General features: G+C 48.0%; 1 protein-coding gene across 1 annotated transcript; it reads left to right on the top strand.

Moving 5' to 3' along the window:
- Window positions 1-27,851, top strand: LOC144145158 (uncharacterized). The gene is made up of 8 exons (XM_077676667.1): window positions 1-278; window positions 404-536; window positions 652-722; window positions 4,968-5,036; window positions 7,347-7,428; window positions 12,021-12,094; window positions 14,522-14,632; window positions 26,580-27,851. The coding sequence occupies exons 2-8, from the start codon at window positions 417-419 to the stop codon at window positions 27,658-27,660; spliced, it is 1,608 nt and encodes a 535-aa protein (XP_077532793.1). The 5' UTR covers window positions 1-278; window positions 404-416; the 3' UTR covers window positions 27,661-27,851.
- Window positions 27,852-27,969: the final 118 nt, after the last annotated feature.

The following is a 27,969-nucleotide window of genomic DNA, read 5'->3' as shown; positions in this document are numbered from 1 at the left end:
GCGAATCGAACAGCCGGGGCATGAGCTGGGTTCTGATAAGTTGTGGTTCGCAATCGAATCCACTTTTTCGTGCCTTCAGCCCACAATATTCGGCTCATTTTGGGTTTTTCCTCAACGTGAACCTTTTAACCGGGTAGTTCGTTTGCTTTCGGGTGAATACGCCTCTTGTCAGCTGAGCTAGTCCGCTTCAGAGAGGGCACGTTGGAACATTCCACTATCGCGGGGTGGTAGCTTCTCGGTGGGTCAAGGTCTCTTTGCGGCGTTACCCCTTTTCTACGGTACGTTTTAAATCTTGAAAAAATTAGGAATAACCAGAGTTCACCCTCTGATTCGGCTCAAACGGGCTGCGCGAAGCAGTTGTATTTCGAATCCGCAGCGTCGCCGTTTCCTGTATGTGGCGCAGGTTTTGAGCTACAATGACGCGAGTCTACGTCGGACATCTCAGCTATCGAGTTCGGGAGCGTGACTTAGAGAGGTTTTTCCGCGGCTTCGGCAAGATCCGTGAAGTCCTTCTCAAGAACGGTTTCGGCTTCGTGGTGAGTACGGTTTTAAAGCGTTCGCTGCAGCTGTGCCTAACTATTGAGGAAAGGCCGGACGCAGCTGCGATTGTGCTCGCTGTTACATTTTTTTTTTGTTTCTTAACGTTTGCAGGAGTTCGACGATTACCGAGATGCCGACGATGCTGTGTACGAGCTCAATGGCCGAGAATTGGATGGCGAACGGTGCGTAGATACTGCTCCTCACGTGGCTCGAGGTTTGGCCTTGAAACGCGTTCCGCTGTTTGAGGTTGGGTGAAGCTCTCAGGAAGTGTAATTTCGCGCGTTCGCTGTTTTGCCGGTGCTGTGCAGCTTGGGTTCATCTGATAGCTTTTTCGTCTTTCCTAAGGGAGGTTCTTTTTTGGTTTTTTTTTTTTTTTTTTTGCTGCCTGTGCTACACGAGCGTTCCAAATGCTTTTTAATCGAATGTCGTTTGACTCAAATGACACCTTTGAGCTGCTACTCGGCAGTTTTCAAAGGCATTTGGTTGGAATGCTGTTTGAGTCAAAGGAGAACGACAACCGAGCTTTGAGAATCTCAAAGGCCTTTGAAACGCGGACGTTCGTACTCTCGCACGCAGTTTGTGCACGCTGTATTTCCAGAAATAATTTAGAAGTAAAACTCGGTTTGTAAGGAGCACGCTTTTAATCATTTTTCTTTTGTTTTTGTTTACTATCACGCGGTCTACGATTAGTTACTCCCAACACCAAAGGTGCAAAAAAGGAAGAAAAATACTGCCTATTTTGTGCATGTTTTGCTAGTGTATGTGTAGGTTATAATCAATTCTACCCCTCACTAAGGTGTTCTTTGGACTGAAATTAAATTTTTTTTACCAAGTTATGATACCGAAACTGGGCATCGGTCTCGACACCAAAACATGGCAGGTGAATGTGGAAACTTTCACAACTGCCTTTGAGAATTGTCAAGTAGATCGGTGAAACTCCTTCAAGTTTGAATGGCATCTCATACTCCTGCTACACGAGCGTTTCGAAGGCCTTCGAGTCAAATGTCATTTGACTCAAATGACACCTTTGAGCTGCTACACAACGTTTTTCAAAGGAATTTGGTTAAAATGACATTTGAGTCAAAGGAGCACGACAACGGACCTTTGAGAGTCTCAAAGGCCTTTGAAACACGAACGGTCGTACCCTCGGGCTCAGTTTCTGCAAGCCGTAATAACAAAAACAATTATTCACGAGTAAAACGTGGTGTTTGAAGTGCAAGATCTTCATAATTTTTCACTTGTTTTCGTTCTCTGTCACTCGCTCAACGTTTATGATGTAACTTGGTACTCTCAACACCGGCGGTGCGAGAAAAGACAAAAAGAAACTGACGGCCTTGTGCATGTTTTGTGCGCGCTAGAGATGCGTCGCTCAGGAGTGATCCGGTTCTTTTGAGCCGCTCTTTTTGAAGAAAGAGTGAGCCGTGGCTCAGTAAAAGTGAGCGGCGGTTCTTTTGGAGAGAGGGAGACTCTTCTCGCCCCCTCAGTGATCCGTGTCGAACGGGGCCGTCGGGGCGAGCCACAGCACTGCAAACCATGGAGAAAGAGCCAACGGAGCCTAAAAGCCGGGTCAACGCTCTCTGCGCCAGCTATTGCCGGCGCGAGAAAGCAACTCCACTGCCAGGCCAGCTGGGGCTAATTTTCCAAATTTCTCCAGCGCCCCCTGTCGTGGGAGCAGACAATTCGAGCCAGGAGAACCGGATGCAGTTTTGACCCGTTCATCGGCTCTTCCGGTGAGCGGAATCCGCTCAGCAGGTCAGTTACTGAGCGGAAGAACCGAAGACCCGGATCAAATGAGCCGTCGCTCTGCGCCATCTGTTATCGGCGCGGGAAAGCAACTGTTCTGCCGGGCCAGCTGGGGCTAATTTTTCAAATTCCTCCAGCGCGCCCCCTGTCGTGGGAGCAGACAATTCGAGCCAGGAGAACCGGATGCAGTTTTGACCCGTTCATCGGCTCTTCCGGTGAGCGGAATCCGCTCAGTTACTGAGCGGAAGAACCGAAGACCCGGGTAAAATGAGCCGTCGCTCTGCGCCATCTGTTATCGGCGCGGGAAAGCAACTGTACTGCCGGCCCGGCTGGGGCTAATTTTTCAATGACAGATCGGGAGGCCGCAATGGCAGCAGTGAACGAACTGCGTCTGTATTTTCAAAGTAATAGGAAAAGAAACTCCTGTGACCATATAATTCACTAGAATCACTACAGTTACATTTGTGCGTGTAGCTGTTGTCCGAGTCAGGAATGAGTCGCATCTTCTCAACCGCTCAGTTCTGCAGCGATTATCGGCTCCCGGCGGTTCTTTGGCAGAGCGGCTCTCCTAAGAACCGACGTTCAGCGGCTGCTCGCTCGATTAGAGAATCGTGCTGAGCATGGCTCTGAAGGAGTCGTGTCGGCACGTTCCGGTAGAGTTATTAGAGGCGTATTGGCCGACCCAGCTGGGTCTTGTGTGCAACTTTCGCGTCATCTATTATCGCTGCCAAAAAGCGGACCCGTCGACCTCGCTTCGAATAAACTGAACAAAGTGTTGTTACCATACAATATTAAAATTAGTTTCTTGTATCATGTCCAGAATCATTTTTTCTGGCGTCACAGCTCACTAGTAGAGATCATATTTGTGAGGTTATAAAGTTGACAAAAAGTTGCATTTTCTTCTTTATATATCGACCGAGAGTGATTCTGAAATACCACTGACACATAAAAACTTTTGTAATGGTGGTGAGGCCAATTCTTTTCAGCACAAATACAGCGGATGTTGTTACAAAATAAATGACTCAATAACAATTGAGTAATAATTTAGATTATGGATGCTTAACACAGGTTACGAACCTAAATGAACTGCTGAACCGTTCAAATGAACCGGTTCACTTCAGTGAACTGAGCCGTTCTGAGCCGCTCACTGAAGTGAGCCGTTTTGCCCATCTCTAGTGCGTGCTTGTAGATCGTTATCAATTTGATCACTAACAATTGCTTTTTTGCCCATTTTAACTCTAAAAAACGAAATATGGCAGCAGTGGCGACACCAAAACATGGCAGGCGAATGCGGAAACTTTCAACTGCCTTTGAGAATGGTCCTGTAGATCGACAGAACTCCTTCCAGTTCGAATGACATTTGAAGTTTTGAAGGCCATTCGACTGAAATGTCCTTCCAAACACTCATGTAGCACGGGTATCAAATTAAAAACAAAAAAAAACGGCCATTCGACTCAAATGTTCTTCCAAACGCTCGTGTGGCACGGGTATAAGCGAAATGTGCTGTAACAGCAATGCCCAGAAGCATTATCTTGGGAATCAATGTCACTGAAATCGTATTGATTCCTATACGCTCGGTAAGGAAAGCATATGTTTTACTGAGCTAGGGCATGAGATAGCGATATTGCAAGTAATTGTTTATGCACTTTCTATTCAAGCTGCTTTAAAAACACATTGCTCACTTATCTACTTCGCTACCGAAATCCTCTTTGAAGCTCAAATCCAGGCAAGGCTAGTGAACTAGGCCAGCAATCCTACCTTAACTGAAGCAGAGATACTTGGTGTATACAGATGGGCTCTGGCACCATTAAAGTTGCCAATAAAAGCTGATTGCAAGGAGCGATGAAAAACAATTGTTAAATGCCTGTGCTGTTGACTTTCTCCATTGTGAAATTCTTTGCAAGGTGATCTAAGCACTTTCTGGCTTCAAAACAAAAGGGTGTAGAGGAGGGAGAATTGTTCTGAAACTGTGCTTTAAAAAAGTATGGAAGCTAAGCTAGTTCAATAAATGCATAGGCCTGAGTTAACGTAAGGTTAGGCAGAGTATTTTCCCTATGTCAATAAAGGCACATGAAAACGCTGAATGTATCTGGTTAGTGAGGCTGGCTCATTCTTTTGGGTTTTCAAAAACTGATAGCATGCCTTCATGATAGCATGCCTTACCAACTTCATCAGATGGTAACCTCGGAGAACACTACTTCGTCATTTTTAGTGCTTTTTGGTTTGTGTGTGGATCCAGCCTTTGTACTTCTGCCCTTGATGTAGCTATGAAGCTCGTAAAGCAAAAAAAAAAAATCCACGAACAGAAAGCAGTTTTAATTCGCCCCTTGTTGTTGTGGTGGAAATCCAACACTTCGTTGGTGTTTAAAGCATTTGTGTTGAAAAGGGTTACCTCTTGACCGCCTGCTGTACTTATAAAAAGAAAGTGTGCCCTAGCAAGTTTCTGCTTTTCGCTGCATGCATGTATGTTTTTCTCTTTGACCTGGCATGTAAGTTGCTCATTGCCTGCTGTAGAACAATGAGAGTGCCAGACACTGAAAGTGGCTAGGGAATGATTTTCACGCCGGCTGTGAATACCAGTGTTCACAGGGCTCAAACCCAAGACACAAGCGTTTGAATCTGTGGCGTACTAGCTAGGCTGCAGAGGAAGCTGTGCTGATTTCTGCGTTGTCTTTTTTGTACAGGGTTGTCGTGGAGTTGGCCCATGGGACAGCCCGGCGAGCTCCACCCCCGCGAAGTAGCTGGCTTGACAGGTGAGTGCTTGGCAGCAAATGTTGCTGCAGCGGGTGTTGCTGCAATGCTGCAGAGAAAGGCGACAGAGATGTGTAGCTAGTGTGTGTCAGTCTATACGATGCTGCACAGAGTGAAAGTGATTAGGGGTGGTGGGTTAGTGTGCGTGTGTCTAAAGGGGCTGTGAAGACAAAATACGGCTGTTTAATTAGGTACTGCTGGGCTTCTGTACCTCACTGACCTCCATTCCAGCCACGAAAGGTGTTTTTCAACCAAGAAAACGCTAGAAGTATTGAAAGACTATATTTCATGCTACAGTGATATGATATGGGCAGTAGTGATGTCATATGGGCCAGCACTGTGTTAGCATTTTAGTAATGCGATAAAATAGCATTTTAGTAATGCGATAAAACTAAACTAGAGGCCCCAATGAAGTAAAATAGCCCAGTCCTGTTTTTTGGTGGTGGCCTAGGTGGGTGGCTCCCAACCGCACAAACAAGACTGTGACGTCACAAAAACGTTGCTGGGGGGTGGCCAGGGAGTCTCCTGTGCTGCACTTTTTCTATCTCCATTATTTGTCCAAAATTTGCGATAAGATGGGTATCATTGCTGTTGAAACAAAGCAGTCTTTCTAGTTAACCACACTTGTATTTTATCTTCGGGGCCCCTTAATGATGGCTGGTCTGGAAGGTGGCGCTCTGTCAGGATGTTCTTCTCACAGGGTTGCTAAGAAGGACGACAGAGGCAAGTTGTCCTTCATCGTCCCCTTGTGTAATTTTTTGCGCTTTACTCGTCAGCGATGCAGTGCCAACTTCCCCAGAAGTTCGCATTAATCAGTTGCGTTTCTTCTACAGTTGGTGCAGGTCTTGCCATTCGATTTCAAGCCTGAGAACTGAACACGGATAAGATGGCTCGCTCAGCTGGGGACAGTTGTGACGAAGTAGTCTTTCTAATGAACCAAACTTGCATTTTGTCTTTATGGCTCCTTTAAATGCAAAAAAAAAAAATAATAATTGGGTACCAACCAATGTTTTATTGAGACTATAACTTGTTTCGTCTCAGATTACTCATTTAAAACTGTCTGAAGTATCGTCGGACGACTGCTTCTGGCTCGCTGTCGCCCACACAGCAGGTCGTCCTTGGTGCAGTCCAGGGAATTGCTTATGCAGCACTTCTTAAACACTCGCAAGACCATGTCACCGTGAAGCGAGCGCAAAGCATGGGACACTCGTGTGCAGACCGGAGCGGCAGCCAGTCTGTGCAGGTGGTCAGCAAACATCTTGGGGTATCCATTCGTAGAGACATCGCACGACGCTAGCGGACAAAATTTGCCCCTTTGTACAGCAGCACAGGTGCACGAGCAGCGCCCATGAAACGAGGCCTTCCGAGCGCTGCATACCGAGAGCTGCCCCTTCAGCTAACGCCGCTAGCAACACTTCTTTTGGTGATACCGAACTGGCGCAAGGCGGACACGTCATTGGCCTTGGAAAACCCCCAACTTTTCTTTTAAATGCTGCTGTAAACTGGCACCAAGTGCCTAAACTCATTTTGAGCAAGAAGAAAATAGCACGCACACATTCGCCGACAGCGAAAGAAGCAACAAAACAAAGATGGCGTCGCGTCCGATTGATGGTGGTGGCGATGGTGCCTTTGGGGTTTGGAAGGGCTCGATGGGCTGCCCGGTCGCCAGATGACAACTGCCAGTGACTGCAATATAGGTCGAGGGGTGACTTTTCAGCAAATGTTTCTGTAAAAAATCTTGACCTATATTCCGCATTATACGGTACGTGACTCAGTCAAAAGGGAGCAGTGAGTGAGGGGGGTCAAGCTTGAGGGTTATTCAGGGCAGGATTTATGTAAGTTGATAAAGTTTTTGTACATTTTTGTTTCTGCAGTTTGTGTCCTAAACAATGTAGGCTACCATGCAGAGCCCTTTGCCCCTCCAAAAACATTGAATTTTAATACGGAAATTAAAGGGACCCTGCAGCACCTTTCCAACAAGTGCATCCAGTACCATTAGATCGATGTCGCGGCTATTCGCTGGTGTCCTTTCAGACGAGCAATAAACTCATTTGACAGCCGCTTCAAAGGAATTGCAAAGCAGAAACTGGGAGACGTATCTGCTGTGATGAGCTAATAATGCATTGCTGCTCTGTGCTGGTGATAACTACAGCTTTTGCAGAGATTCTAGACATGAAGGAAAGAGTGAAAATGTTTATCAGCAGCATTGCAGGGTTCCTTTAATCCGGAGTGCACACAAGTGACAAATACTCACAGTGGCCGACGTCGTAGAGTGGAGTCTAGTGTGGGTCTTTTTTTCTGTTTAACTGCAGTGGCACGAACAGGTACGGCCCACCCACACGAACGGACTACCGGGTCATCATCGAGAACCTGAGCAGTCGCATCAGCTGGCAGGTAAAACCAGCGAAGTCCCCCCTTTGGCACCGGTTTCACTAACTAGTCCGCCTCAATCCTGTCAGTGTGCGTGCATTTGGGAGGACCGTTACGTCTTTGTCTCTAGTATGGTCTCATCGGGTCGTCCCCGGCTGCCGACTAACGCACCTGTTCTACCCTGTTTCCACTCTGGCTTGGGTGACCAGTGTTGTCTTGCACCGGTGCCATGTGGTGGAGACTGTTGAGGACTTAGGTGTTCTGTTCGTAATTTCTTCACACTAACCGATGGCTCAAACAAGACCTTACTTCCTTTTTGTTTGAGGTTTTGATGGGATCACAACCATCTGAGTGAGCACAGTTGTGCAAACCCTGGGCTGCACTTTTTTCCTTGTTAGTAACTGAAAATTGTTCAGGATTAGTGTGCATATCTGGGATAAGTAACTGTGGGAAAGTCATGCTGTAAGGTTACGAAGAGCCATTTCTTAATTAAGCAGTGTCAATTAAGTTTCGGTTGATGCGGTGACGGGGTTTGTTAAGGTAGGTCACCACCTTCAAAAATGCATTTTCTTTTTAAGGGATTTTTTTTTTCAATTTAGCATTTGAACATCCCTGTCTATTGAATAATATTTAGCAAAAAATAAATTATGCTGTTATCTTAATCAGTTCAAAAGTTGTAATTTTTTTAACCCCTCGGAGACTCATCCGATAGCTAAACTGGAGGTTTCCGATTCTATAGCGTCTGCCATATCGTCATAAATGTCTCTTCGTATATGCGTGATGTAATGCTAATCTAGATACATTCTAAAACTTTTGGACTCATTTTGCGGGATAGTGTACACTCTATTTCAAAATTTCCGCTACAGGGCAGTGGGTGGCACGCCTTGTTCACGTTGCGCGCATTTGCATTGCCTTGCGTTTGCGTCTGGTTGTCTGTGCTTTTTCGTATGCCGTTTTAAGCTCGCGGATTTAATTCTAGCCTTGCAAGGAGACAGTTCTAGTACTTTGTAGTCTGCAGTTACAGTACAAGGATGGCGTGCCTGCCCACTGTCGCTGTATGACGAAGGCTGCACGTGATCCAACTGTAAGACGCAAAACAGGCAACAAATAAAAATGCGCTTCAGCTTGGTCAAAAGGAGATCGTGCAGGTTACAAGGAGGGAGCAAGCTATGAGCCTGGCGGATTTTAGGCGCATTGACTGTTTTTGATTATGTGTACAATAGGTCTACACCTTTAAATCCATTTTTCTCAAAACTTGATTTTTTGCATCCATCAGTTACGCGCACAGTGATAACTTTGCTTGTAGTAACTATTTTCATTTGAAAAATTGCATGCTGTTTCTTCATATATAGAACTATGCAATGAAGGAGAATGACTGAAAAATATTGGTAACTTTTTATATTATGGCCAGTTGTGTGAAAGCCACAGCTGCCAGATATCAAATTTTTCAGTCTTCTTGTGATTACGCAACTTGGCTTAAAGATGTGATAGTTGTGGAGGTTAGATGCGCAGGTTATTGCCCTCGTTACGTTCTTGCCAAGTTGTGTTCGAATCGCACGTGCAACATGCATATTAAAGTTTCTAACTGTATAAGCTTTACAAGTCAAAAATATAATTGTAACGTTTGGGCTACACCTGTAAATTTTTTTTTAAGGTGGTGACCTACCTTAAGCTTTTGGTGTCACATTTTTGTTAGCGTACTTTTCTGATTTACATGCAAGCATATGCAGCCCTGAGGCTGCAACGACAGCACAAGTCATCAAGACAAGCACTCGAGGCTCGCGTTAAGTTCCAGGGTAGCTTGTAGTGAACAGACAAGGTACGCTTGAGCTGTCTGCTAATGAGGGCACCGACTTTATCATTGACTTTGCGTTATTCTTAGCAGAAAAGCAGCTGCATTTTGTAAGCCTAACATGATTCATTAGGTTGCAGCGTACTGAACCACGGGTGACTCGGCGAATGGCCTGTTCCACCCCTCGAAAGGGGGGTGTGAAAGCACATCATTGTAGGCACCGCCATATCGGGTCACTTGCGTCAGAATGCACTGAGAAGCATGTTATAAAATTCGATCTAGTCGCATGATTTTGTGCTGAAGTGAAAATTCTTGCGCCCGTGATGACTGGGTGACCAAATGTGACCGTGCCCCATGCTGTGCGGTGGCACGGTGCAAGAATATATATAGGAGGCAAAATGGCCCATCGTGGTGGGCATGGGCAAGCAGCCAGATAATGCCACAATGAAAAACCATAGCAGGCTACAAATCTTTGCAGCTGCAATGGTGCAGGATAGGGTAGTGGCACCTGATGGACCAAACAATAATGGCCACAAATCATGGCTGTGCAGTGAAATGCCAATCATGGTGGCCGTGCAGTTCCTTCTCCCGTGACAGATGCCACTATCTTGACCTAGGCCATGCGCTGGTGACATTACCTGGCCGCCCTCAGAAGGGACGTTTCCCCTCCTGTCTTGTTCTTGCTCCGTGGCGGTGGGCGGTTGCCGACCGAGTGTGTGTGGTTGTTGACGCCCGTTTATGGGGGGGTTTGGGGCCGGCATCGCCCAGGCTGTTTGCTTGTAGCGAGCAAGAGAGAGGGAGAGAGAGTTGCGGGGCCATCTCGGTCGTTCGATGGTCTCGGTTGGGTAAGAGCGGCCCACGATGTTCTCGGTCTCTTGGCGGCGGCGGCCCCGGGGGTTCATGGCCTCTCCTCCCTCCTCCCGCTCCGATCGGGGGGCGGTGTTCGGCACTGCACCCTCTTCTGTTGTTCTCGGACTGAGTGGTGCTCTCGGGGGTTTCCAGCGGTGTGCGTGAACGCTGGTCGCAAGGTAAATACCCCCCACCCCTTCCCCTCCGCGATGATCTCCCCCACTCCGCCACCGCTACGTCCGGACGGCGGGAATTCTCTTGCTGGCGGGGTGTGTTTTGACTGTGCGAGAGCACATGTGGATTGATCTCCTCCTTCCTGTGTCTTTATTTTGACTGGAAAGACACATGCCTTCTTGTCTTCCTTCCTTACCTCTGCAAGAACCTCATCTTCGGTGCCTGTCCTCTGCATTCCTCTTGCCCTCTTCCTGAACTGCCTGCCTTCCTGTAATGTGTTCAAATACCCCCCAGCTCGGCGCTTGCTTAATTTTTAAGAGTTCTGCTTACTGCTCGTAGAGATATTTTTGTCTATCAGGTACGTGTGGCTGTATTTGCATTGTTTTAACCAGGGTGTAGCTGGCCAGCTGTGCAGCTCTCTAAACTTATGAAATCAAGTGGTCCTGGTAATGGTGTCTTGGGAAGCCTCTCAAGTAGTAATGTTCTAGCCGTGTAAACTGTTAAGCGTGGCTTGCGACTGACTTGGCTGTTCTGCTGGAGAGTCGTGAGCATAGTGAGCTGTGCAATTGGAGCCACACAGCTTTTTTTTCTTTCTGAGTATTTCTTGTAGCCGCGTTTTTTAGCAAACGCAAGTGCATGCACTGAGGTTTTTATTTATTTATCTTTTTCCTCCTTCGTCTTTGTTTTGAGTTTTCAGGCATTACGTCCCCCCGCTCCGCTTCTTCCACAGATTGATTTTCCTTTTCACTTTTTGTCTGCAGTCTTTGCTTGCCTTTTGCTGATGTTGGCTGGTTTGTTGCCTCACACAAAGCCTTGGCGTGGCTGTTTGCAGTTGTTTTACTTATGCCAGTGCTTTTGTTTCTTCTGTTTCCTTCTGTAAACTTTTGAAACCTTCCTTTGTGCAGTTGTTTTACTTATGCCAGTGCTTTTGTTTTTTCTGCTTCCTTGTGTAAACTTTTGAAACCTTCCTTTGGCAACTTGCTGAACTTTGGCATTCTGTAGCTTTCTTCTCCTTGAAATGTGCTGGTTGCCAGTCTCCCCTGCCAGACGGGTGTGTGCCCTGCTTAGATCGCCGACTGAAGCCCAACCTAAACATCCCACCATACTATCTGATCTACTGGAAACTTGTCAACTTCGAGGCAGGCAAGCTAGACATTCAAGTTGCTTCAATAGAGAAATTTTCTCTCCTCCTGATAAAGAAAAAGAGAAAGGAAGCTAATAAAGTTAGAAGAGCAGTTCTGACTAAATATTTATGCCGCCACCTGACTTTTTATGAACTGTAGGCCGCATCTTATAAACTCAGTGGCATGCCATCTTGTGAACTTTATTTTTTTATGCATTAGCATTCTCATATTTTGAGGTTCCTCTCTAGTGAAAAGTCTTGTCTTTGCTGTCTAATGGGAGTTTTGTATGTGACTTTTACCTATCGCTATTATCCATTACTTTGGTTTGCCTGCATGCCAAAGGTGCGTTTTCAACCACGACATTGCAAGGGTTTGTGTTCTTGGTCGGCTTGCTTGCGTGGAAAAATGCACGAAGGCACACACGAATGCGTAGACCCGGCTTGCGGGGCCCTGGCAGCAAGCATGTCAGGGGCATCTTTTCGAGCTTTCTTTTTGTCATCTTTTTTGACGCTGGGTGTGTGCAGTGAATTGTGGCGCGCTTATTGTTTCTGGCCGTGCCTAACTATGCGTTTGCGTTCCTCCTCCATCTGTGCGCCCTTGGGAAAATGGTGCCTGCTTGCGATGTTTTTTTTTTGTTTTGTTTTTTTTTTCTTCGCTCTCTTTCTTTCTCTCCTCAGGACCTAAAAGATCGCATGCGTCAAGTCGGTGACGTGACCTACGCCGACGCCCACCGACACAGGCGCAATGAAGGGTCAGTGAAAACGTTGATTCATGTTTGGGTTCCCACTCATCCTAATTAACTGTGGGCTCTGTGACCGTTTAGGACTCCCTAATTCTATATTTGCAGCTTGGTGGTCAGGAAAGTTGTCAGCAATTTCATGCTTCTAATAAGACGAACTGAATGCAAGGTGGGAAAGGCAGTGGTGCATCAATATGCACTTCGAGAACCTGACTCATTGTCTGATCTGTTGAAATTGTCTGAGTCCTTGTGTCAGGGGTGAGACAGCTGTGCATATTGCGCAGTTTTGATACAAATTTGTTTTCCTGCACCAGGCTGCTCCAAAAGCTTTAAAATTACAAAAATTGCGCCAAACTGCTCCAAAACAGTCTGAGAGCCAAGGCTTTTAACGCTCCCGTCAGTTTCACTGAGGAAAAATGCTTACTGATGGCATAATTTTCTAGCACCCCCAAAGTGATGCTGTATGTAAAGGTTTAATTAATTAATCCTTAAAAAAAAAACCCGCATAAAATTGTCCCCGAAATGGTTTTTCCGAATGTCACGGTGTCGGGTTGCAGAAGTTATATTCTGTGAGTTTTTTTAGTTTTCCTATCGAAAACCATTGCAGTCTTGTAGAAAAAATACTTATGTGTACTGAGGCGCCAAACTACTTGTGTAAGTTAATGAAAAAACAAATTTTCGGAGCTGCGTTTCTTCGGAACGACATTACTGGGCGCCGTCATCTTGGTGTGGGGAAGATAGGAAAACATGGCCTCCGGGCGAGGAAGTTGCTCGTGGTTCAGGCAGAGCGCTCTTCGTAAATTTCTACCGTGGCTTTGGTTAGGGGGTGGCTGGGATTACATTTAGTCATTTGATGTGTTGCGGGAAGTTGCGCGACTCGAAAGACGGGAGTTCATCAAAAACAACGTGGTGTCCGCAAATTCGCCGTGTTTCGGGCTTCAGTGTGAGGCGGGGTGCGTGCTTGAAGTGAAATTTCGGACTCATGGCGGTGTTATAAAATGCAGAGTTATTGCTGCCTTTGACAGCGAGCGAACGGCGGGAATGGGACGATTGACATTGCAGAAGTGGCGGCGCAGACTACATCGCCCTAAAATGTTCAAGCAGTGTCCGATAGCGGGACGGCCTATTATTGCACGCAAAGTATTAATAATGGTTAATCTGCCTGAAGTGAAATTTAATGCCAAGCGGGAGGTGGCTAAACATACCAACGTTACTCAAATTCATGGGAGGGGCGACGACTGTCACCTCGCTTTGCGCAACTTTTGCCGTGGCTCTATATACTCTTAGGCGTAAAGCCGAGTATGGGATTACAAAAATAAAAATTTCGGCATTCGCTTGATAATAAAAATGCCATATGATTGCTTAGTTTTTCAATTCGATATTTTCAACGGTGCTCCACGCTATGCATCGAGCCTAAGAATTTAAAAATGGTTTGTAAGAAGGTAGCGCAGTTCGTACCTTGCGATACTCTGTTAGAAAAAAACTATTGAAAGGCTGTTTCAGTGATATGTACATTCAAAATCTATTAGAAAATGCCCCCCCCCCCCCCCCCCCCCTCCTCCTCCTCCGCGAGTTGCGAAAAAGATTTTTTAGGCTCCTAAGGTGACATAATGAATGCCGTTCTGCTACTCCAAATCAAGGTTCTTCTGCTCCAAAATCGTGATTTCGTTGCTCCAGAAACTGCTCCCAAATCTGATTCAGCTGTCTCACCCCTGTTGTGTGCTTTTTGTCGTGGCAGTAGGGTTAGGTGAAAGTAGCAGCAGTTGTATACGTTGCATGCATGAATGGTAAGCAGAATGGCTGGTTCCAGTGCATCAAAATGCACCTCGCTTTGAAGGTCTCGGCATCACTGCACCAAACTTTGCTGCGATTTCGTGCCTCAAAAGGCTTATGATTTTTCCTCTAATAATGCTGCTACCTTACACTTGGGCGCATTGGGGCCATCTGTTGTCAAGTATGGCTGTTGTAAGATGAGCTAGACTGCTTGGCACTGCAGGGGTGCTAACACATTTTCAGCGTACTTTGCGTTTTCCAAGTGACATTTAGCCGGTAGTGTGACCGCATAGAAACATTCCCCTCTTTAGTTTGGGGAGTCGTCTCATCACCAGCTTGAACATCGTGGTTGCACAGTGTGTAGGCATTAAATTTGACGTGCGAACAGCGCAATGTACCATTTGAACTGGAAGCCTTGACATGCATTTGAGCAGCTTGAACAGCTGGTTCACGTGCGATCTTGAATTGACAGCACGAAACGTGCTTGCCCTTTACCTGGAGTAGCTTGTCGGCTGCAGGGCCAGTAAACAAAATTCATTTTCCTTTTTTTCTGTTTCCCTAATTTTCCTAAAAGTAAATTTATCGGTTCACTATGGGACATACATGACAGTCTGCTAGGTGGCACTAATTCACTAGTGGCGTGTCTGGCTTGTCTTCTTCTCCCAGGGTGGTGGAGTTTGCATCCTACAGCGACATGAAGCGAGCCATCGAGAAGTTGGATAACACCGAGCTGAATGGGCGTCGGATTCGGGTCATTGAGGAAAAGCCCATCAGAGGGTAAGGGGTTGCTTTGTCTCCTCCCTCTGTGCCTCTGCAGGGTGCAAGAGTTCTGGTGGTGGCTGTAGCAAAAGTTTTCGGCCATAGAAGTGCTCCTTTGCTTGCATGACCTGTGTTCTTTGATGTAATGCAGGGGGTTAGGACATGTTTATGCAACCTCATCTAGATGTAATCTTTTTAATGTTCATTACTGAAGTAAGTTGGCATTGGAGTAATACCCGTGCCACACGTACACAAAAAATGGCATTAAGTGCTGAAGGCCTTAAGATGCCAAATGACATTAACTGATCGGGCCGTGCTACACGTGAAACCACAAAGGCATTAAATGTGTTAGGCATGATGGTGATCATGACCAAAAAGAGAAATTCACTCACATTTTAGAAGTCTTTAACATAGAGCAGGGGTTCTCAAGCATGTTGGTCCCAGGGAACCCTGCTAAGTTCCGTTAAGTGCCAAGGAACCCCCCCCCCCCCCCCCCCCTCTACCGCCATTTTTCATTCCATTCGTGCTACATTAACGAGCAATAAACTCAAAAGCAAGCAAGGGTATCGCTTTTTTCCCCCCGTCGACTTTACGCGAATGCGTACGCTAGCGGCACCTATCTCCAAACAGGAGAAATGCGCATGGGGGTAATACAAGGCCGAAATTCAAGTGCAATAGTTTAACCACGTGGCCCGTTTTTGGAGTCTGGCTGGCTACAAGCTGCTGGCGAGATTTATTGCGCAGCTCGCGTGTTTCTGTTATCCGCCGAAATGTGCTTACTGACACTCGGGCGTGAGTAATTGAGGTTCCTTAGATCGATCGCACCTCAAGTTCACCATATAAGGCTTTGCGACTTCGGAACCAGGGAAAATTTATCAGTGGCTAGCGGAACCCTGAGGAGGGGCCTGCGGAACCCCTAGGTTCCGCGGAACCCACTTTGAGAAACCATGACATAGAGAAAAACATCTTACAAGGGTTACAAATGTTGTTTTGTGAAAGAAAACGTTATGGGAAACGGTGTTTTCTTAAAAATGGTGTGAGCCATTTCTAAAAGTGGCTTCATCAGCTGCCATCGCCTGCCAGTGGTAGCCAAATCCGAAAAATTAAGCACGACGAGTGACACGATGTTTTGTTTTTTGCCGCTGTTTTAGTAAACTTCGTCTTCTTGAAAACTTCGGCACCAAGGCTGCACAAAAAATCGCCCTATTTTCAGCTATGTTTCTGTGTCAACACACTGGTGCTGAGAGTTTCGTTGGTTTCATTTGGTGCTCATCGGGTTCGAGGGTAGGCAGATTTAAGGTGTTCGTGAAGGTAAATGAGTTGTGCGGAACTCCTTAAACCAAAATGACATTAGAGCGAATGGCATTAGTTTTTTGCGTGTAGCAGCGAATTAATGGCATTAAAAGTTTAGGCATTAAGCACTTAATGTCATTTTTCGTGTACGTGTGGCACGGGTATAAGGAGCGCTTAAAATTCATCATGTGGATATCCTGAGTTCAACGGCTTCACTCGAGTCAGCGTTTTATTGTTGCATTCTGTGGAGCTACAGTCGCATCCCGCAATAACGAAACCGCTGGGGAAAGCCAAAAAATGCGCCTTTGCGAGAATTTTGTCGCCGCGAGAATGAAAGATAAATGACACAGAAATAGCCTGCAAACTGGATATTTATTTCTGGAAGTCTGTTATTTTACTTTGCAAGCCTTACCTTGCAGCAGAATAGTTCATTGCTAGCCGTCATCATGTGCGCCTAAGAACGACCAAGTCGTGTCAAATGCATCCAAAGCATCCTGCGGGTTTGCCTTCTCTGCACTTTTTTCTCCTTGTTCCTCGGCACCGAGCATGCCTGAACATGCAAAAGCAGTCCAGCTTCCTCTGTTGACAAACCTTTTCAGGCACTGGCACCTCGTTGTTCCAATGCTGTTCACTAGGCTTGTGCGAATAGTGATATTTTCACTCGAAGCGAATAGTTCTTGGGGTCGGATACTTTCGAAGCGAATTCGAAGAAGTCAGGTGTCCGAACAACAAAACTGAAGTGTAAAGGTGATCTATGCAAAAATTCTTTATTTCTGCGGTCACGACATACAAAGGCATACAAATGCGTTGCCAGAGTCGTCGTCCCTGTTGGCGTCTTCAGAATAGTGTGGCATTTGTGCCGTGCTGAACTTCCTGGCCTGGCGGGACCTTCACGAAAACGTTTTATATCATTTTGGCACCCGTGGTCGCATTGGCCATGTCACTTGACTGATTGAAGCAACGGATACACACTGCAGTTCAGGCTTGCAAAGTGTGGTGTGCAGAGTGTGGCAGAGAACCCAAAGCCACCCAAAACCTGGAAGGGTTGTGTATGCGATGGCACTGCGCATGCCCAACTAGTTGCCATTTTGAATCCGTACAGAAGACATTTTATTCAATGCACGCAGCTGTGGCAGCAAAATATTTACTGTTTCATGATTCATAAACTTGCTTACCAAGCTCCTGTTAGCATTAAAACTGGAGTGGTGAACATTGAAAACATTTGCCATTTCGAGCGCCTTGACCCTCATTTCAGACGTGGCGGGCTGTTGGTTCTTTCGCTGCTCCTTTATGAATTCCGCCAGGGAGCAAGTCTTAAATAAGTCTGTGCTCATGGCCGGTGAAGTGCTGTATGAAAATATGGCTTTGTTTGCACCAATCACACATTGATGTCTCCGGACTCCCAGTGCATGTAAGGCCACTCGGTTTCGGCTGCTGTCAGCAAGTTTCATATCTCGCCCTTGGAGGACGCTTCATAGTTGTACCACTTTGGTACCATAATGACTGAAATGAGTTGCTATTAATTGCAGCAGCATCAGCAATATGTGTAACAGCTGGCTAAAGTATAACTATCGAGAAATGGGCACACCAAATTTATTTGCTCAATGTTGGCATGTTGTTTAAATTGGATTGAGTTGGGTTTCAAGAGGAGTTTGTGTTTATGGCAATGCTACTGGCCACTTTCTTGCTGATATCTGTTTTGAGCCTGGTTGTACGCACACACAAAATTGGAGGCTACTTTTAGCGAAAAAAAATCGTGCGAATACGGTATACAGTCCAACCCCTCAAAACAAAAGCCCTCAAAAATGAAATTCTCGCGTCAACGAAATATTTTCGGATCCCCGGCGAACGTCCATAGAAGCCATGTATTTCATATCTCGCGGCAACAAAATGGTTTTGAATAGCGATCCCGCATCACGAAATAAGCGCAAAATTGCGCTTAATTTAAGCGAAATCGCGAAATAAGCGATTTTTGGAAAATCATGTATTTGGGTTGTATATGTCATAAACTAGCTTTTCTGAAATTATCAGCTCCTAATTCATCGTACCAATATCAAAAAACGAATTATAACCAGCCGCGGCATCTCCCGAAAAGCGAGCAAACGCGAAACGGACCCAAATTTCGCGCGAACGCAGCCGCCATGCCGCTTTCCGTAGATCCGCCATTTTTATCTTGTTTTGTTTGTGGATTCTTGCGCTTTTTTTTTTCCCCCCGCCATTACTGCTGGCGGCCGAGATGTGATACGCTTGTGATTGGGGGACTTGCAGTGCTTTCGAGTTTCCCGCGTCCCGTGTGCGAAACTACGATTGGACCGTGCGCGCGCTGCTCGGGCAAGCGAGCTGACGCGTGAATGCTATTGGCTGCTGCGCGTGATGACGCGCGCTTCTTTCCGGCCGGCGGCTTGCGCCACTCGCATCCACCAGATTCCCTGCGCCATCGTCTGCTTTTTGCCGCTCCTTTGTTGTTCTGCCTCACTGTTTACCACCTTTTCGTTCGCTTGTCCGCTCATTCTACTTAGTTTTTTTGCCGTGCTCACAATCGCTGACGTACTTCAATAGTTCGGTGTAGCCCGCCGGATCATGTACGTGATCGGACACGATGCGCAGAGTGAAGTTCAGGACGCTACATGCATTCGGTGCACGGAAGCGTTCCATGAAGCTCGTTTGCATGGCCAAGAAGAAGGTGGCGCAGAGCATCGCTAACGAGGGTGTCCGCGCTTCCAACGACGTATCTCCTGCCCTGTCTGTGCAAGACTTCGATGCTGCGAGTGTGTCCGGCGTCTCGAGCGCATCGACCTCGGCGACTGCGGCCTCCGTCTCTGGTCTTGCATCAACCTCGACAAGCGGGAACGTGTCGCGTACAGTTAACTTGGAGACACATTTCCTGACATGCGAGGAGGTTGAGGCAGCGAACAGACGATGTGCTGCTGTTCAAAACGAACTTGGTGCTATGCCGGCGACCCAGAGGAAGCTCCAAGCCACGGAGGCCTACCCTGTGCCTGCCATCGTTACAGGTGAAGGTGGGAAGTTTCGCTTAGCGCAAATGCAAATAGTCCTGTGGTCACTGATGCCCATGGAGCATGATGTTTCATTGATTGCTGTCGAGACAGCACTGCATGAAGCCATGCTGAGGTACAATGCGGGCTGCTACAGGGCTACTCGAGAAATATGAGTCTGTGGGGCTCATCACACCAGGCCATCTAGCCCTCCAGCGAGCTGCTGAAAAAGACGCCCTGCGCATGAACAAGGCCAGCAAACGGAAGCAGGAGATGGAAAAGCAACAGAGGAGGAAGACAGTGCGCCAAGACCCCTCTAGATATGCTGCGGGGTCCTTCTAGAAGTGAAAATGTGTACACAAACTTTGAAGGCCGTTTTCTCAAAATGAACTTTTTTCCTTTTGCGACTGCTTATCCCAGTGATATCTCAAGAAGTGCTTGTCAGATTTGCATCCCGTTTTCTTTATTCTGTTCCTTAATAAATTTCCGAGGGCAAGACAAGCCAATTTTCTGAATTTTTCTCTTGATTTTGTAAAAAATCAAAGCAAAATCATGTTTGCATGTTTGATCGGCAACACTAATTTTAGTGCTGTTGTAAAATTTTTCTGGTGAAAAATTTTGAAAAAGGGCTGTCTTGCCCTGAGGTACATATTCACAAATAACCATAATGAATTTTATAGTCGCAGCACACTTGGCTAATTCTCCAGGACTGGTATAAGAAGCTCATACAAACTACCGTGGTATACCCTCATAACTTGAGAACGAACCTCCGTAGCTCGATGAAACTTTGCACTTTTCCTAATGTTGATGCTATAACAATACCCTGAAATTTTCATTCAGATATCTCAAGAAACAAAAAACTTAGCCTTCAAGGGTAGCCTCCCCCCTTAGAAAGTTCGAGGCAGAGGCCTGCAATTTTTTTTTTTTTCGCTACATGAACCATTTCGCAACTCAGAAGCACCAAAACTGCTGCGGTACACTAGACTAACTGGTCGGGTACATTCTGCCAAAGGTGCGCTGGGCGCGGCCATTGCTGTTTACATTCGGGCGGACGAATAATGATTATAGCAACAATTTCTTTTGTCCGCTAAAAGCGGCGGGTTCTGAGTTTATTTGTTAGAAACTATGCAGCTACGCGTCTTTTCACGGGATCACAATTGCGGGGGCCTCCTCCTCCTGTGAAGCCGCGAAGCCGCAGCGAGTCTTTTTCTTTCTTTCTTCCGTCGCTGCGGGCACGCCAAGAGCGACCGCGTCTTGCTTGCGCTGCCCTGTTTGGTCTGGCGGGAAGATGCCGCCGCCTGTCAAAAAGCGCAAATTTCTGACCCTTCAGCAGTCTACAATAATCGCCGAAGCTGCGAAAGGCAGGAAGAAGTCTGAAATTGCAGAAGAGTACGGCATCCCGTGCAGCTCCCTTTCAACGATTTTGTAATGTAAAGACAGCATCACAGCGGCACTGCAGAACGGAGCACGCGCACAGCAAAGGACTGTGGCAACGCTGGTCTACGAAGACCTCGACAAAGCCCTGTTTCAGTGTTTCCTCGATAAGTGAGCGAACAAGCTGCCTTTGTCCGGAAGCCTACTCCAGCAGAAGGCGATTGACTTTGCGTGCATGTTGGGGCATGAGAACTTCAAGGCAAGGCAAGCTCGGTTGGCTAAGCCAATTTAAGCCACGGCACTGCATCGTTGCGAAGGTGCTGTCCGGGGAGTCGGCGAGGGTCGACGCTGAAGCCGTATCATCCTGGATGCAGGAAAGTTGCGAAGAGGTCCTGCAGGAATATGAGCCCTGCGACATTTACAATGCAGATGAAACTGGGTTCTTTTACGAGATGTTGCCGTCGAAGACGCTCGACCTGAAGGGCCAAAAATGCCATGGTGGTAAGCTCAGCAAAAAGCGGGTCACCATCCTCTTGTGCTCCAGTATGGACGGCTCCCACAAGCATCCGCTTCTTGTGATAGGCTGGAGCAAGAAGCCACGGTGTTTCAAAGGTAGCAGAAGGCTGCCGGTCGAGTACACCGCGAACCAGAAAGCATGGATGACACGCGGGATATTCACCCGCTGGCTGGAAGCCTTTGACGCAGACATGCGTTAGCAGGGCAGAACCGTCTGCCATTATCTGGACAATTGTAGTGCCCACCACGTCGAAGAAATTTCGCTGACCAACGTCCGCGCAATTTTTTGCCCTCCAAACTGTATGTCTGTCATCCAGCTGCTGGACCAAGGGGTCATCAAGAGTGCTGAGGCTGCCTACCGTGGAAGGCTCATCCGGAAGACGTTGTTTAACATGGTAAGGCAGCGGCCAACGGAGATCAATGTCTACATGGCACTGGAAATGCTTGCCGCTGTGTGGACTGCTACTTCGTCGTCTGTGATCGAGAAATGCTTCAGGCATGCCGGCTTTGGTCGCCCTGCATCGGCAGCTTCGCCAACGCCGGAAGTGAATGTTCACTTACGGAGGCCTGGGACGCGCTTTGCAGTGCAGGTGATTCGGTGCCTGACATCGTTGAGCTGGAGGACTTTAGACGGGATCGCGCACGAAGAGTTCAGCGATGACGCCATCATCGACAGTGTGCACCTGGGGCAGGACACTGACGACGAGGATGGCGAACGCGAAGGAAAAAGGCAAGTCAACCCGCGAGATGTGCTTGATGCATTCGACGTCATCCGGAATTTTCTCGGCCAGAATGAAGACGCCGAAGCAATGGGCAACTTATGAAGCTGTGAGGCGGGCATGGTGAAGCTCCTGCAGAGTAAGGCGAAGCAGACCAAGATCAGTGACTATTTTCATTAAATTTTGGTTGTGGAAAGCAATGAGCGTGTTTTTTGTGCGTTTTTGCGATGCTTTCATTAAATTTTGGTTCTGAAAAGCAATGAGTGTGGTTATTTGATTTTCGGGATAGCGAAATTCCCGCGAGAATGAAAAAAACAATTCCCCGGCGGTTTCGTTATTGAAGGGTTTGACTATCTTTATAGGTGGTAGCAGTGCTTGTAATGGGTTAATGGGACCCAGAATATTTACGACGGTATAGTTATTGCTGTACAAGGTGTGTACATGCTAGTTGAAGGATAGTTGGCTTTTAACACTTCCTGTCTTATGTTGCTGCTTTGTGTGGGTAACTTTTATTTATTACAGTACAGTCCACTTATGATACTCAAAAAGCCGGAAAATTCCATTGTTTGACCAATTATCGTATCTGGAGCGGCCGCAAAAAATGCTCTCAAACACAGCCAGTACTCACCAGCACCGAGCGGAGATAACTGCAAATGAAGAGTACAAAAAAAGTTTATTTTCACGTGTGACTACGCATAAATTGTGGCGCAGAAGTCACTTGGAACGGGCTTTAAAAAAAAAAATCCACTATTTCCATTTGCTTCTGCAGCAAACGCTGTTTGACGATTGCGGTACGCATCAGCTCCAGCTGTTGCACATACACTGGCGACAGTCCTGTCGAGTGGATGTAACTGATAAGAGACGCTCTGGGTAGTCACGGAAGGTGTACCACTGTCCTCATCACTGCTGCTTTCACTGCTGTCGCCTTCTTCACAACCGTTTGAAGATTCCACCCAACAAACTAGGGTTTCATCGATTGCTTCGTCCGTTGCTTCTTCGCAGAAGGCAGCAGTATTGTCCGTGGTCAAAAAGTCAGCTAGTGTAGCACCGCTCACGTTTTCGTCCGATGTTGCGTAATCCCACAGATTGGACACGTCAGTCATTTCAGCGAGTTCGTCGTCATGCGCTTGGCTACCCGAATTGTCCTGGCACGCAGAGCCTTTCTTAAAACAGTTTATTGTTGCCTGCTTGACTTCATACCATGTCATGTACAAAAAACGGATGACTTTGAGCAGGTCGATCTTAAGGTCAAGAGAACGGCTCCCTGGAGGCCCAGCGACGGACGTGTCTATCTTGGTCACAAGCCACTCCAACATACAACACCTGTATAACGCCTTAAAATTGGCAATCACCCCAGCGTCTGCTGGTTGAAAGCCTGCTGTGGTGTTCAGTGGTAGGTAATATGGCGGTCACACTTAGTGGGAACACGGGAGTTCGTGGTGCGAGTTACTACTAGAGCATCCTAACGGCGCTTGGCGTAAACAGTGCGCATGTGCGTTGCGGGTGCAAGGAGAGTAGAGATCTCGTCTTGCGCATCGTGTCATCAGGCGGCAGCGTGTCGTCTGCTACTTGCAAGCTGCTGCTGCTCAAGAAACAATCGATGTTGCCAGTGGCTGCCGTGAACGGCAGAAATAGATACTGCGGCACTGGAAAAAAAGTTCAGATATATCTTTTACGTGCAAACAAAATCGTTGATGCAGGGAAGCAAGAACAAATCGCTGTCTTTTTCTACGATGCGCACCGGCATTCTGCAGCCATGAAGATCGGTAGCTCGAGCCGTCACTGCGAGCTGTGGGATGTTTTCAATGCTTGACCAGCCTCGCGATACGCGACCACCACGCGCAGCAGCGGGCGTCGCAATCTACAGAACTTTAATCTGTGTGGGCGTAAATGTGGACGAATCCCAGCTGATACGAACCTCATTTGAAACCAAAAAAGCGACTCTCGGCCTTGCAATGTCAATAACAGTAGCTCCGAGTTTGCTTCTTAATTTGTGTATTTTCTGTCGTCTGGCTGTTGTTTCTTCAAATACGTTGGTTGAAGTTATTGCTACGCCTAAATGATGCTGCAACTTGTCTCGCAGCTTGCAGTGATGGCTCGTGCCAACGATCTTCATGGCTGCAGAATGACGATGTGCGTCGTGGAAAAAGATCGCAATTCATTCTTGCTTCCCTGCATTAACGGTTTTGTTTGCGCGTAAAAGAAATATAAACTTTTTTCCAGCGCCGCAGTATTTATTTTTGCTGTTCACAGCGGTAGCTTCCAAGTAGCAGACGTGCTGCTTCCGCGAAGCGCCGTTTGGATGCTGTAGTAGTAGCTCGCGCCACGTGTTCCCACTAAGTGTGACCGCTATAGTCAGCTCCATGGAAGGCAACTTGGGGCTGGCGTGCGCGCTGCAGTTGTCAACAAGCAGGATGACTTTTCTTCCCTGCCTGTACATTTCCTCCTTGAATTCACCAAGCCACTCTTCGAAGAGCTTCCTTGTCATCCAAGCCTTCTTGTGCCAATATCGCACTGGTATGTGCTGGTTCCTGAAGCACTTTGGATTCTCGGACTTGCCAATCACAAAAGGCTTTGCCCTGTTGCTCCCACCATTATGTTCACACACAAAAGTACTGTCATTTGGACCTTCGAGTGCTTTCCACCGACACGTGCATCTCCTTTCAGTGCGTAGGTCTTCCTGGGCAAGAGCTGGCAGAAAAGCGCAGTTTCGTCAGCATTGTAAATGTCGTTTTTCTTAAAGCGCCTCGTCACATCGAATAGCGTCTCGTCCAGCCACTTCTCCTTGGCTGCCATGTCAAGTGACTCAGCCTCACCCGCAACGATTTTGAAAACAATGCTGTGGTGCTAAAACGCCTTTGCAGCTAAAAGTGGCCCATTGATGCGCCTCGCGTCCCATCCACCCCTCAGAAAATGAGTTGACTGCACCGATTACAAGAGAGAGAGAGAGAAGGAACAGCTTTCCTTCTGAACTCCCCTTCAGGAGCCGCCGCTTTGGCCTCGTCCGCATGCCTGGCCGCACCAACGTTGGCTCGCTCGCTCGCTTGATGTGTGCGCCCAGTGTTAACTGTTTCCTCCACAACAGCCCCTGTTTTAATTTTCACTGGGGACTGGACATCATGGCCGACCCGCCTGCGGCGCTTTCTTTGCAAGGTTGCGCACCGTCGCAGCAGAACAGAAAGCGCACGGCGATCACACTGGAAGCGAAGAAGACCATTTCAAAGGACCACAGTAACAGACTGAAAGTGTCCGCCCTCATGGTCAAGTATGGTCTGTCACAATCGACCATCTCAACAATCATCTGCTTCATTACCAAGCTGTGTGAGTGGCATGGACAGTGGGAACCGCAAGAGGGTTCGACAGTGTTCCCACAAAAAAGTTGAATAGCCCCTGTTCAAATGCTTCTTGGGCGCACGGGCTGTGAACATGCCCATCAGCGGGCCAATTCTGGGCGCGAAGGCGAAGCAGTTCGCCTATATGCTGCACGAGACCGACTACAATCCGGGTGGCGGTTGGATACAACGATACAACGTTGGATACAACGATCGTGTATAAAGCCATCACGGGCGAGGCAGCATCCCTCGACATAGAGGCAAAACACCGTTGGGATGAGGAGACGCTGCCAAGCATCTCTGAAAAGTATGTTGACCGCGACATCTAAGCGAGGACGAAACTGGTCTCAGTTGCTTCTGTCGAAGACCCACGCGGTCAAGGGAGACCTGTGTAAGGGTGGAAAGAACAGTAAGCTGCGCATTACTGTCTTCTTGTGTGGCAACATGGACGACAGCGACAAGTGTCTGGTTTTCGTGATTGTTAAATCAAAGAGCCAGCGGTGCTGCAAGAATCCCGGTGCGGTACCGCCACAATTGGAAGGCGTGGATGACGCGGGCTCTGTTTCACGAGTGGCTTGTGGAGTTCAACGAGCACATGGAGCGGCAGAAGAGGAAGGTGGCATTGTTTTACACAACCGTAGTGTGCACCACTCCATGCCGGATTTGTCAGGTGTGGAAGTGTTCTTCCTTTCGCCCAACACCACGGCAGGCTTGCAGCCAATGGACGGCGGCGTGTTCGCCAACTTCAAGGTGCTCTATCGCTGCCGCGTCCAGGACAGGCTGTTCCTGAATGTGGAAAACACTGCACATCGTCGCACAATGCTGCACAACGTCGGGCCAGGAACCTGACCCGAAGATAACACTACTGATGGCCGTGCAGTTTATCTTTGAAGCGTGATGTGGAGTCCGCGTCTCCACAGGGAGGTGGGCTTCATTCGACGACGTCGCGAGGAGGAAGCGATGCCAGGAGAGGCCTGTGAAGCACCCGACAATGAAGGGGTGCCGGAGTTGCAATCGGCGCTTCCATGTACGATGTTGTGGAAACGTCTGAGTGCTTCAGTGATGAAGCGATCGTTGCGCGTGTACATGCTGCAGACAGCAGTGAGAGCGACGACTCTGACGATGTGGTTGAGCAGCCTACCCAGGTGCTGTCGTCACAGGAGGCCCAATGGATGATAGTCTCCTTGGGACTTCGTTTTCACGAAGGGCGTTTCGCTAAGCTATGTGGAGTACCTAGATGCTCTTGAAGAAGATGTGCGCCATCTTTGCGCGAAACAATCAAAGCTGACACTGTGGCTTTTTGCGAACTAGTAGTTGCACTACCTTACTTGTGCACGAATAAAATGTTTTCATCTCTCTTGAATTTTTTTGTCTCAACCTGCTTATAACAATTATCGGTTATAACGATGTGATTTCCTTGGCACTTGGATATTTATAACTGGGCTAGACTACAAATGAAAATCGCATCGTTGTTTTCTTTGTTTTTTTTACGTGGCTTCTATGGGAAAATTGACGATTATAAGCGATGAATCTTTATATGCAGGATCATAAGTGGATTGCACTGTACTCCTGATTTATGGGCTGCAAGTTTACACCACGATGGCAACTTCCTCAAACACAAGTTCATTTGGGCTGAGGAGGCTCTCATGTTCAGTTGCTTTGCAACGGCACAGAACTGCCGCGGGGCTGTGCAGTTGCTTCACATAATTTAAGACTGATTTTTTTGTCCTTCCAGCTTCTCACGAAGCCGAAGCCGGAGCCGAAAGCGTTCCAGGTCACGCTCACCAAGGCGCACGCGGCGGTCACGTTCCGGTTCAAGACGCAAGAAGAGTCGCAGTCCGCAGAAACGGCGGCGCTCCCCATCGCGCAGTGCTTCGCGTTCCCGCAGTCGATCGCGCTCTGCCAAGCGTCGCTCCCGCTCCCGAAGCGCGTCCCGTCGGCGCCGATCGAGCGGCTCCAAGTCACCCGCTCCACAGCGCAAGTCACGCAGCCGTTCCCGATCCGTCAAGCGCCGCAAGGCTGAAAGCCATAGCCGTTCCAGGTCTGTCAGCGAGGCCCGGAATGCAGCCAGCCGTAGCCGGTCCCGATCCGAGAGCAAAGCTCGAGAGAAAGCTAGCCGCAGCAAGTCTCGATCTGTCAGCAAGAGCCGGGAGCAAACCAGTCGCAGCCGTTCCCGCTCTGCAAGCAAGACTAAAAAGGGTAGCCGCAGCCGATCCCGTTCTGCGAGCAAGACGAAAGAAGGCAGCCGTAGCCGTTCGCGTTCTGCTAGCAAGACGAAAAACGACAGCCGCAGCCGATCCCGTTCAGTCAGCAAGAACCGAAAGCCAGCAAGCCGCAGCCGGTCGCGGTCCGCCAGCACTGGCCGGAAGGACCGCAGCCGTAGCCGGTCTGATGGCAAGAGAAAGAAGTCTGCGAGCCGAAGCCGATCAAACTCTCGAAGCAAGAGTCGGAAAACGCGAACCCCATCGCGCTCCAAGTCACCCCCGAAAAAATCCCGCAGTCGCTCAAGCACGCCATCAAAGGACCGCCAGAGTCGCTCGCAGAGCCGCCGGAAGTCCAAGGAGGAGTCAGCATCGCCGGCCAAATCAAGTCGTAGTCGCAGCAGTAGCCGCAAGAAGTCTCGCTCAGCTTCGCCGAAACGGGGCATAGAGAATGGAAAGGCCACCAAGGACAGCAAGAAGAGCTCCTCTCGTAGCCGGTCACGGTCGAACTCTGCTGCCAGTGGCAAGAGCCGGTCAGAGTCCCCGAAGCGAAAGTCGGAGTCACGAAGCCGCAGCGGTTCCCCGGCTAGCTGTCGCGAAAACGGCGATGACTAGCGAAAGGTGGCTTCAAGCTCCAAGCTTAACTTTTTTTACTTTTTGTTTTCATCACTGCACAAGATTTGTGCAAAAAGTCAGCATGGAATTTCTGGTGGCTATGCATGCATGGTAAGACGAGTTTTGGAGCCACCGTGTCTTGTGCATGAAAGTTTTGTTGCTCATGAATAAAGTTCATTCTTCACCCTTGCCACCTTGTAATTTCCTTTTGTCTGTATGCCTAATATCTTCAGACTTGGCGAAGCACTGTGAATGAAAACAGGTTGTGGCACATCACTTATTTGCAGGTCGATGGATCCAGCGTTTGCA

Source organism: Haemaphysalis longicornis, unplaced genomic scaffold, assembly GCF_048455015.1.
Source record: "Haemaphysalis longicornis isolate Haplotype H1 unplaced genomic scaffold, Haemaphysalis longicornis Haplotype H1 scaffold_1, whole genome shotgun sequence".
Taxonomy (NCBI): Eukaryota; Metazoa; Arthropoda; class Arachnida; order Ixodida; family Ixodidae; genus Haemaphysalis; species Haemaphysalis longicornis.
This window is presented reverse-complemented; position numbering and strand designations above follow the sequence as displayed.